Here is an 11,548-nt window from a genome sequence, read left to right as displayed (position 1 = left end):
AAAGAAAGAAGACTTGAAAAAAACTCACTAGTTTAGAGACAATCTGAGATGTACGAAGGGGTTAAAATCTTTAGAAAATCATATTATCGATATGGCACCTTGACATTGAGCCTCCTTAACCATACCGAGTGAAGTAGCATATGAAGCAGATCATATGGCCGCGCCGGTCGATTCAATTCGAAATGTCTTTGCACTTGTTTCACTCTCATTTGCATAATCAAATACCTTCGTGAAGAAATCCTTTTCAAGATTGTTTTGATTTCAGGTATCTTCTCGGACGGAATATGCACTGAAAACTTGCTCCAGTCGAGAACATCACTAAACGGTAATGTGTAGTTATCTGAAATAGTCACAGGTACACAACCTAATTGAATTGCCGTCACCACTCTTGGACTTGCTACTTCATACCCACTTGGACAGAGACAAAACTTGCTTTTACCCATTAATTCGAAGTAATCTGTTCCCTTTCTATCAAGGTATTCATGCACTTGAATCTCATCATCTTTATCTTTCCAGTTCTCCATTAACACCTTCCTGATATATCCATGAGCCCCTCCGGCAAAAAAAGCAAAAATTGAACGCTTGCTTGGGGGCAGGCCTTTATGGGGCGGTCCAAGCTTGCCATTAGGAATGTTGATTTCAGGTATTGAAACATCTCTTCGAGGCTCGAATCTTTCTGATGTATTGGCATTGCAAAGGACCCTTATAAAGTTCCTGTACAGATCAGGATTGGCTCCAGAAATATCCGGTGCCTGAGATTTCAAATAAAAGACCATTAATTGACGACATTCTTAGATTAGGGTTACAAATATAAGACAGCAGAGATAAAAAGAGATTTCTGATACCCAATCATGGCAAGAAACCAAGAAATGATCAGCTCCTTTACTTCTATTCCAGTAATGGTACTTGTCGGCTACAACACTAACATAATCTTGGACCAAACGTTGCAGTTCATCACGAGAATACGTGACAAGAGGCTTGTAGACATAGCTGATGATATAGGCCACGCTTATGGGTAGGAGAAACATGTGTGCCTCATCGGGGTGACTCGCAGTAAAGGGGCTCTTTCCATGCTCCATCTCATCAAGAAACTGACCTTCAACGCCGTAGATGTTGTTCAAGGGTCCACCATGGACAAGAGGTCGCTCTCCTTCCTTGTAAACCCATATCTTGAATCTCTTCTCCATCTCTGTATGGCTCCTGAATAAACATTATCCAGTGATGTCAATAAATGTGTTTGTCTATGCAAGTCAATGTATAATATAAAATATTATTTAATCAAGATTATTAATTTATCGATTGCATTATGGTTTTGCATAGCCATCTCTTTTCACCTTGCAAGAGGCAACACTTCCACAGTTCAAGCCTTGTAAATTGCTAAGTATCATAGCATATCATAAACGTCTTATGGATAACGACTGGCTATGAGGATCACATTCAAACCCAGCCCCTGCTCCAGGTTACAATTAATTTGTAAGAATATTTTCAAAGTTAATATCATAAACGTCTTGTGGATAACGACTGGCTATGAGGACCACATTCAAACCCGACCCCTACTCCAGGTTACAATTAATTTGTAAGGATATTTTCAAAGTTAATTTCTACAAGTTGAGATGTAATTTTAGAAAATTTTCAAAGAGGAACAGGACCATCCCTAGCTCGTCCTCTAAATTAATCTCTACCTACTCCCACAAAACTTAACGTCCAAGGTAGGGTAACAGGCACAACATATCAATTCAAAACCTATAATGAATAGACATTGTTACAGTTACAAAATTATAGCATTACAAGAACGTCGTCATAAATAACCAAATTTGAGGAATATTATACAAGGTAATACACTAGTGGATTCACCACTCAATGTTTTAAAGGAAATTTATTTAATTACTCCAATCAACATTAGTGTCAGCACACAACCTAATGGCACAAAAAATCTCTCACGCCATTATTTCTTCCTTCATCTTTAATTTGATCTCAAGGTAGCTGCTCTCAACGTACGTGGAATTTTACATGATGGAGTCCATAAAATATTGAAATATGAAAGGAAAAAAGAAAAGAAAAAAGAGGGTAAAATGGAATCCATATAACGGGTGAGGGATTTCGTGTTATGCATATCACATTCATTCATGTTAAACGAGTAGAAATCTTGGAGGGTTATCACAATTACAATTTGAAAGCAAGAAAAAAAGGGTAATGCTAAGGGCAATGTGTGTAGGGTAGATTGATAGCAAAACTTAACTGATGAAAAGCGTAAGGATTTCTGTATATGACCCCTTTGGGAATGTAAGTTCCTTCCTTGTATGATGTGTAGTTTCTCATCCGTGCCGCGTCGAGAATAGCTGCTCTTGCTCTAGCCAAGCCATCTTCAATCTTCTCTCTGCCTCTCTTTATCTGCCCACAAAATATTGAGAACTTGTTTATCAATAACCAAAAACATAAATCAATGAACAGCACTACATATATATATATAATCTCAAAATATTCGTTAATCAGTTCATGACTTGTAGTGGTGCTAAAACAAATCATGAAAAAAATAAGAAAAAACAAAGTATATTGGATAATAAAAATCGCCAAAGAGACTAACCTGCGTTGGCAACTGGTGTGGCTGTGAAGGAGAGGGTTGAGAGCTTTCAAAAACAAGCTCGCTAGCTTTAGTATAGACAGTATTTGATGTAGAAAACGAAGAAAAATATCCCACAGTATTGGTACTATTCTGGTTCAAGGGAGAACTAAAGTAGACAATAAGCAAAGCGAGAACAACAACCGGCAGTAGCATAAAACCAATGTTAGAGCCATTACATATAGTTTCCATGGCGGTTTAAATTTTTTTCTTCTCTTCTAACATAAACACACAGGGAGAGGGAGGAGAATCGTGGTGTCTACAGAAGTATTCCCAACGAAGAGTTAATAAGAATATATACGCACAGAAGTAAATTACCGAGAAGAAAGCAAAGCTAGAGTGACGGTTTGTGACAATCAATCATTACAGCCCCATAGAATCGGCGGCAAGCTGGTGCTAGAAAGGTTTTTTTTTCTTTTTTTTTCTTTCCTATCTGGGAGTCGGTTAATTGTATCTTTAGACACAAGATTGAACGTGGTGATAGTGTTGAAAAGTGGAAAGTTGGACTTCCATATTTGACTTGGGAGTAAATCATGCAAGAAATTGATGGAGGAAATTTCGAATTCGAAATTTAACACCTTAAAAATTTGTTCGATACAACTACGAAAAGAAGAAAAGGCATGCCAAGCATTCAGCTCCTTTTATTTTGAAAAAATAATTTTCCTTGTTATGCTCTATGAAGATGAATTATATATAAATCTTCCTTTGATTGTGAGTAATCCATGATCTAGCTTCTTTAGGCCAGTGCACGTCTCTACATTGACAAGGGACGTATACTCTCTGAGAAATTTAATAACTTGCAGTGGTTAAAGAATTTAAACTTAAAAACTTAAGGAATTGAACATCTTGGTTTATAAATGCTAACATAGAAGCTGTCAATAAAAGAAAATCAGACCTTTTCTTTCCTTACTGACTTGTTCAGGGCCTTTCATTTTGATTTGTGAGAATATTGTCCAGTACGATGAAATTTTTTACGCGCAACAATTATATCAGGATTTTATTGATCAAACTGATAAATAAAAGCGTGCTAAGAAGTTGTTCAAATGGGTACAATCTGACTTAAAATAGGAATAACAGAAAATCTAACTGTTGAATAGCTTCAAATTTTTCAAAGAGATTTCAGGACGGTTTAATTTCATGAACTTGGGAACAAAAAAAACCTGTTCTGTCTCGTTAATTTCATGTAATTAATCTTGATACTTTGGTTGGTATTCATGAACGTGGATCTCATTATCCTTTTCCTTCCACTGTTTAAGCAAGATTTTGCTTATGTCTCCGTGCGCCCCACCTGCAAAAAAGACCAAGATCTTGCGTTCATCACGGGATAAACCATGGCAGATTGGACTGAGTTTTAATGGGGGGCAGATTTTTGTGTAGCTTAGGATCATCTCTTGAGATTTGTGGTGCCTGAAATTAAATTAAAAATGCATAAATATTCCAAATGTACAATCACCACTAATTTAATAATTGTTTATATTAAAATGCATTTTGTTCGGGATCTTAAGTTACATGTAGTTGATTTTCAAGGACAGAAGATTCTTACCAGTCTTTCACGGTGCTAGGTGGTGATCGGCAAGTAGATGGACTCAACAATGGAAGCCACACTAAGTGGTAAAAAAAATGCATGGGCCTCATCAGAATTACGGGCCAAATGGGCGCTTCCCATTATCCATTTCATAGATAAACTGGCCCACTATGGAATAGATGTGTTTCATAGGCCCACTGTGGACCATGGGCTTCCTACCCATATCTTGAATCTTTTTACCGTCTCTAATGCAAACAAAAACCTTGTTGATCCTATGTGTGAATCAGAAATTACGGGTCTTAATTACCTTGGTGAAATACTTTCAGGGACTGAAATGATTGTGCATTTATCTAGCATTTAATATGAATTGGACTAGGGAAATTGGCGTCTCACCATGTTGGGTTAACCTAGATACTTTTGGAAAAAAAATATAATGGTGAATATATATATATACAGATTGTCCACACATTGTATTTTCCAAATTCTTTATGATATGATATAAAATAATTTCCAGAAAAAGATAATACTACATGAGAGGAAAACTAAAAAAAAAAAACAATACAACCGGTCATCATAATACATGAAATGGCTAAAAAAATAAAGAAAAAGGAATTGATGCAAGGTCAAATTTTCCATGTGTATAAAGGAATGCTTAGAGTGATGCTTTGAGCCTGCATGGAAAAGTTTGGGAAGATTGGGAAGGATTACTTTTCATTAAAAAAAAGGACTAATTATATGGTTTTTTTTTTTCAGATTATAGATATTATTTTTTTATAAACATATATGAAAACTAATGATTTAATTAGTTTAATATAACGACTTTCCTTCATCCATCATATTTCAACATCACTGAATGTTGTTTCTTTGACATCAAATAGACCTATTAAGATGTTGATAGAGAGGCCTTGTCATGTGTTAGGAGTGATACTTGTGATCTTAGACAATGTTTTTATTTTCAATATGACCGAGGAGAGAAATTTTGTTTTCCAACAAACGAAGCAACTTTAACATAAAGTGCTTAATATGTGAGTATATCATGTAAGCTTAATTACTGAAATTCTTTTAGGACAACTTTGCCTTTAGATCAGTTGCAACTTCAAAAAATATTAGGTACCTCAAAAAAAAAAACCAAGACAATCCATATTCCTTGATGAATTCAGTATAAGAAGATAATGTAAATTTTTGTTTTTAACAATAATATTGTATTGTAGATTTGAATTGATCATGCATAAAAATCCAATAATAATATCATATATAAGGTATGAAAATGATGAAAAGTATTATGAGGGCTAAATAAAATGCCACCAAATCTAACTGAAAATACTTGCTTGGATTAACCAATGAAGAAATTTAAGTATTATGTCATACAAAAGCTAAAAAGAAAAACAAAACAAAATGAAAATTAATACAACACCACTTAAGCAAGCCTTTAAACTTGGTTAAATCTTAAAACTAGAATACACAACAATGCACCAAGTCTTAGTACCATCAAGGCTATGAAAATCCAAACTTGGATAAAATGGAAAGATTTTTCACTAGAAAATAATAAGCAATAATTGATGCTCACCTCAATAAAGTGAAACCAAGTTTGTCACCAATATGGATTTATATACAAAACTGCACATATCACTAATAGCACCATTATGTATGCAACCCCAAAACTTACATATAAAACCTTCATATCCATGAAGCCACCATTATTTTTCATTGTTCGTTGAAGTTGGTGTTAGTAATGGTGGCATAGCTGCACCACATATTTTGGGTAGCGATTTTCCACAAAAAAAAGGTTGTCTTTATAGTAGCCCTTCTTAAAACTAGCAAATTCTGCAACTCTTGTAGGGGTTTTGTCAGACAGATTATTATACACCACACTGAAGAATTTTAGAGAAAATAGCTCAGTAAGTCGATGTGGGATTTCTTCATGTAGTTTGTTGTAGGAAAGATTCAAGCTCTCTGTTTCCGTTAAATTTGAAAATGTTGAGGGAATTATTCTATTCAACCTATTGTGTGAAAGGTTTAATAGTTTGATCTAGCCAAGATTTTCAATTTCATGAGGAATCTCTCCTGTGAAATTGTTGCATGACAAATGAATTCCTGTGAAGCAATGCAGAATGCTACCTTTATAAGGAAGGAGATACATTATTTGCTATAAACTCAAAAGTTTGTTGTGATAAGGACAGAGAATCTTTGTAATTCTTTTATGTTGGAAAAAGGATGAGTAGATATCATCCAATTAAGGATGTTACCAATAATATAATTGTGAGATTGATCAATCAAGGTTAACTAGTCAAACTTGCATAATTAAATTAGAATCTCACCTTTAAGATTGTTATAACTCAAGAGTAGAAATCTCAAGTTAGATAGTCTGTCAATCCATTTTGGAATTCTACCAGTTAAATCATTATGGGAAAGATCTAATGTCATTATCTCAAAAGCATCGTAAAATACCATTGAAATTGGTCCTTACAACTTATTTCTAGACAACTAAACATACCTCAATTTTGAAGAAGTGTTGAATCTAGGTAGTAAAGGACTAGAGAAATTATTCCCTAATAGGTCTAAAAATTCAAGAGATGATATATTCCCTAACCATCTAAGGAACTGTGCTTGCAAATCATTGTTCAAAAGTGTTCTTCCATTCAAAACATTGTTGGACAAGTCTAACATATTCAGTGAGCTCATGTTACCCAACGAGAAAGGAATGTTTCCATTAAAATCATTATCAAACATCCATAAAACTTTTAACCTTGGAAAATAAGCTCTTATTTTTTATGTGACTTGGCCTTGGAGGTAATTCATGGATATTATTAGGAATAATAAAATCACATGAGAATTCTTTGGCAATAAAAATAAAACTGAAAAAGAATTATTTTTTATAAAAAGATATTGTAAGTATGTGTTGTTCTCAATCAACTAATTTGAAAACTCTCCCTTTAATCCAAGTATTGTAAGACCCAAAGATTTTAAATTCATCTGATGGTAAAGAAATATGAAAAATGCTCCAGCACTTTGTCCACGACTACTTAAAGAGAAGGACTTTAATTGGAACTTTGGGCTCAGATTATGATCATCTTCTTTTGCGTGTATTTCATTACTTGAACCATCAAAATACTTGAGTTTTGAACGGTTGTATAATAGGTTCAATGACATAGGGATCTTCATGTGATTGTATAAGAGATCTAGTAGGTGCAAAGAAGTCAAATTTGCTAGACACGAAAGTAAGACACCACTAAGATCACTATAACTCATTAATAGCCTTTAAAGATGATTTAAGTCAAATAGGCCTGATCACATTATAATTTAGAAAAAATTAAAACTCTGTTTATCTAATGGAAAATATATAACTTAGAAACAAAAAAAGTAATCAACCTTACCGATGGTTTGAAATATGCTATTGTCTAAAGTATTGTAACTCAAATCCAAATATTCCAAGTTCTTAAGATCAAGGAAGCCTACTATAATTAATTAAATAAGAGATTATATTAGCATAGAAGCAATTAAAATTATAAAGAAAATGAAAGAGTCAGAAAGAAGCAACCTATTAAATGAATAAAAAAGAATCTTAATTGAGTTGATTTTTAAATTTAAAATTTAATTCTCTTTTATTGGTCAATTTGCTATAGTAAGCACATTGCTAATAAGTTGCTAGTTTTGGTGGTGGGCAGTTGGACAACATGTTGTTCTGGTTGATTATTTGTTGGATAATGTATTTTTTTATATATTTTTTATTTTTTAATTTAATTAACTTATAATAAGTTTCTAATTTTTTTTAAAAAATTAGATTAATATTAAACAAAGTCTCCCATGATTTCTTTGTTTAACTCTCATAAGAGGCTATTAAATACAATAATTCGCTACTTATTAATTATGGCTAAAGAAAAACAAAAAAATGGAAAGGGATGTGTAGAAATTGTAGAGTCTAATTAAAAGAAGGAATTTTGATATGTCAGACAAAAAAGCAAAATGCTATTGTTAATTTATTCTCCTCTCAAAAATAGCACTTTCTATATATACAAAGTTATCTTTTCATTAAAGAATTATTGTTTTTTAACTTATATTTCTATTTATATTACATTGAAATAGTGTTGAGAGAGGGCCAAAATTGAATTGAAACATTATTTATATTAAATGAATGGTATACTTTTAGAATAATAAAGATTTTAGTTGAGTTAATTTGTAAATTTAATATTTAATTGATGTTATGAATTTAAATTTTAATCTATTTGAGAATTCTCCCAGATATGTTTAATAAGTTGCAAAAAATATAAAAGAGAAATTCTATTTAGATAACGATCCGGATACAACTCTTTGGACTCAAATTTTACAAAATTAGCAAATTAAAATTTTTAATTAAACTCAAATATATAAACATCACTATATGTAATATATAACTTACTTGATATTTTTCCTCTAAAATCTTTGGAGCTCAGATCAAGTGTCGTGATCTTGAGAATGCTCTTAATGATTGCAGTAATTGGAAGCTACTTTCACAGGTTGTGATATTATAAATTACCTCTTAAGGCTACTAATTTGTTAATATTGTTAATATTGTTGCCGCTCAACTCCAAGCTGCCCTAACATTCTTGATATTTATAAAAATAATAGTTAATTAATTCATTACAAAACATAAATTGTGTTTTTTTTTTAAACTGAATTTAATAGAGAAAAGATAAGTATATAAAAAAACTAACCTTTCAAATCTATTAACCCCTTAAGTCTATTATACCTAAGTATAATGATTTAAGAGATAAAAATCCCTTCACATGTGATAAAATACTGTTATCAAAGTGATTCCATGTCAATTTAAGGTGCTCCAAATTGCTCAATCTATGCTATTCATAACCACCTATATAAAAAATAAAAAACTAAGATTTCATGTAAAGAATAAAAAATGATATTATTAGAGTAATTTAATTATGATTGATGATGAAGAGACATGTCATTGTTAGAGTGACTTTATGTAAAGAGATTGAGGTGGTGAAAGAGTGAAAATAAAAGGAGTAATTGTTACAGTGACGGTCTGGTATCATGATTATAATAATAAAGGTGATATTTGTAATGTAATAATAAGCATGATGGTGGTGGTGGTATGATTATATTAATAATGTAAGGAATTAAGAATCTGTTTTGTTTGTTAAGATTATTCACTAAACACAGTAATTCATTCAAATATGATTTCTATTTTCTTCGATGAATTAATGTAGAGAAGCACACAATGATACTAATTAAACAACACCTTATTTGATTAATTTAAAAAGACTAATCTAAATATTTTGTGATACGAGCAAATCTTTGTTCTTAACCCAACCAGCTATGCGATTAGCTGGCAAGGAGAGAGCGTTGAGTTCTTGAAAAGGAAGAAACAAGGAGTCATTTAAGTACCAATCTCCCAGTTCCCAGTTTCTTGTGCTGTCAAGAGCGAGTACGGTGACTCGACCTGTACTGTTGCTGCATGCAATACTTAATTTCCCAAGAGCAACAGTGGGCGTCGCCTTTTATCCAGGAGGGTAGGGATGTGCCATTGGGATGGTTAAGAGCATCTTTGAGGTGCAACGGAGCGATTCTCTCTTTCTCCAAGCAATCAAGAGGCAGCCATCCTTGCAGGGAAACCACCGTCACTAAAACCATCAACATCTGAAGGACAGCCCCAACTTAATATCAAAATATAAATGCCGATCAATTGTTGTAGAGGACAGGGAGGAGGCTCAAGCTTTTATAGAGGACTTTACGGACCCATGCAGTGGTAAAAACTGCATCATGGAAAACGGTCTCCCATAATCCTCGTGGAGATTATAATGTTGATGATTCAATGTTTTGATTGATCTCCATCTTTTGGCTTTATACCTTATGGCCGCAAATTATTGCTTCTTTTCTGGCATTGATTCCCCAACCCTTTACGTAAAATCCACATTGAAGGCTTCCACCGTTCATTTATTTAATTATCTGAACTCATATATATACATATACATATACATATACATATATATATATATATACATATAATGATTTGACGGTGCTTGTAGTGGGTGTATGCCTACCTTCTTAGTTTTACAGGCCTTTAGCTTTATTGCCTAGCATTAACCTTTCATTCATTCTTTTTTTTTTCCAAAAGGCCTACCTTCCAAGAAGGAATACAAGTTTTCTGTTATTTACTTTTAAGCTTTTTTTTTTTGTAGATTAATATGAGTGTTCGGGCTAGTTTGCATGTACTATGACTAATCCTACAGATCCTGAAGTTAATGACCATGTAAATACTTTTAAGCTTTCTTTTTTCTATGTAATGTTAGTTTTTAAAAGAATTAGGTAGAAATTAACACGGTAAAATCTTTGTATATTATACAATTGGATTTATTTTGATGTTTCTCACACGAGTATTATATATTCAATTCTTTAATAGTTAGAAAATACAAAGAGTTAGTGACACTTACATAGTATTTGTATCTTATTTTTTCTAATTAAAAACATGTATTGAATTAAATTTTTTAACTTGAATACTTGTTTTTATGAATTTTTATCGATCAATATATATATACATATATAAAGGACTATTTTAGTATTACAATCTCTATCTTAACTATTGTATATTATTCAACATGTATAAATAAAAAATATTGTTTAACTAATAAGTTAAACCTTCTATTTCTTTTTAACTTGGAGTTAGAATCTTAACACATTAAAACTCCTTTCTCTAATAGACTCTGTTTTCACTTACTTCTCCCCCCACCAAACTAGTGTTACATCATCTTCGACCGGCCATACACAGGTTGCTGTCAATGGCTCCTTTCCACATCAACAAACCATCTCTCTTGCAAAGCAAAACAATGATTCCTCTTCTCATGTTTTTGTCATTTCTCTACATATTATAGGGACCTCAACTCCAGTCATAGTTGCTCTGTCTAATACTTAGTAAGTTATTTTGTTGAAATTTACAAACAACAATTATCTATATTGATGAATGTAAATAAAACTATATCTTTTTTATTATTTTTTATAATTATTTTTTTAAATCACTACCATAAAAATTATCATAATATTAAACACACTTTTTATTAGCATTTCATGTAAAATTAATTGTGAGGCGTGCATTAGGTACTGGGATTCACTAAGGTGAAAAATAGACTATTTTTCTTTTTAAAAGCAGTGCAACCTTATTTTTGTAAATGCAAATGAATGTTTCAACTAATTTATCTGATGAAGTTATGAGTTCGAATTCCCAAGAATGTGTGCTCAAATTCATATTTAGGAATTATATTCATATAAAAATCCGACTTCAAAAGATTATGACACTATATTTCTTTTTATGTGATGATATTTTGTTCTCTTTAACAAGTCGTTCGGTGTGGTGATCTATTTTCTGGCATATCAACATATTGTAAGACACTCAATTTGTTTATATTGTAAAA

At 32.2% G+C, this 11,548-nt stretch overlaps 1 protein-coding gene across 1 annotated transcript; it reads right to left on the bottom strand.

Moving 5' to 3' along the window:
* Positions 1-6: 6 nt before the first annotated feature.
* LOC105119765 (probable glycosyltransferase At5g20260) lies at positions 7-3,373 on the bottom strand. The gene is made up of 4 exons (XM_011017947.1): positions 2,585-3,373; positions 2,240-2,391; positions 846-1,200; positions 7-752 (listed from the first exon to the last, which is right to left on the bottom strand). The coding sequence occupies exons 1-4, from the start codon at positions 2,810-2,812 to the stop codon at positions 84-86; spliced, it is 1,404 nt and encodes a 467-aa protein (XP_011016249.1). The 5' UTR covers positions 2,813-3,373; the 3' UTR covers positions 7-83.
* Between the last annotated feature and the right edge of the window lie 8,175 nt (positions 3,374-11,548).

The sequence above is a fragment of the Populus euphratica genome, unplaced genomic scaffold, assembly GCF_000495115.2.
Source record: "Populus euphratica unplaced genomic scaffold, PopEup_1.0 scaffold3510.1, whole genome shotgun sequence".
Lineage (NCBI taxonomy): Eukaryota > Viridiplantae > Streptophyta > Magnoliopsida > Malpighiales > Salicaceae > Populus > Populus euphratica.
The sequence above is the reverse complement of the archived record's forward strand: the minus strand, read 5'-3'. Positions and strand labels throughout refer to the sequence as shown.

What these genes read in the sequence shown, in the direction of transcription:
- LOC105119765 (XM_011017947.1), bottom strand. Translation starts at nt 2,812, where the DNA reads ATGGAAACTATATGTAATGGCTCTAACATTGGTTTTATGCTACTGCCG. An exon ending in CACACCAGTTGCCAACGCAG is followed by an intron (nt 2,392 to 2,584) that starts GTTAGTCTCTTT and finishes TTTTGTGGGCAG; the next exon opens with ATAAAGAGAGGCAGAGAGAA. An exon ending in AATCCTTACGCTTTTCATCA is followed by an intron (nt 1,201 to 2,239) that starts GTTAAGTTTTGC and finishes ATGTTTATTCAG; the next exon opens with GAGCCATACAGAGATGGAGA.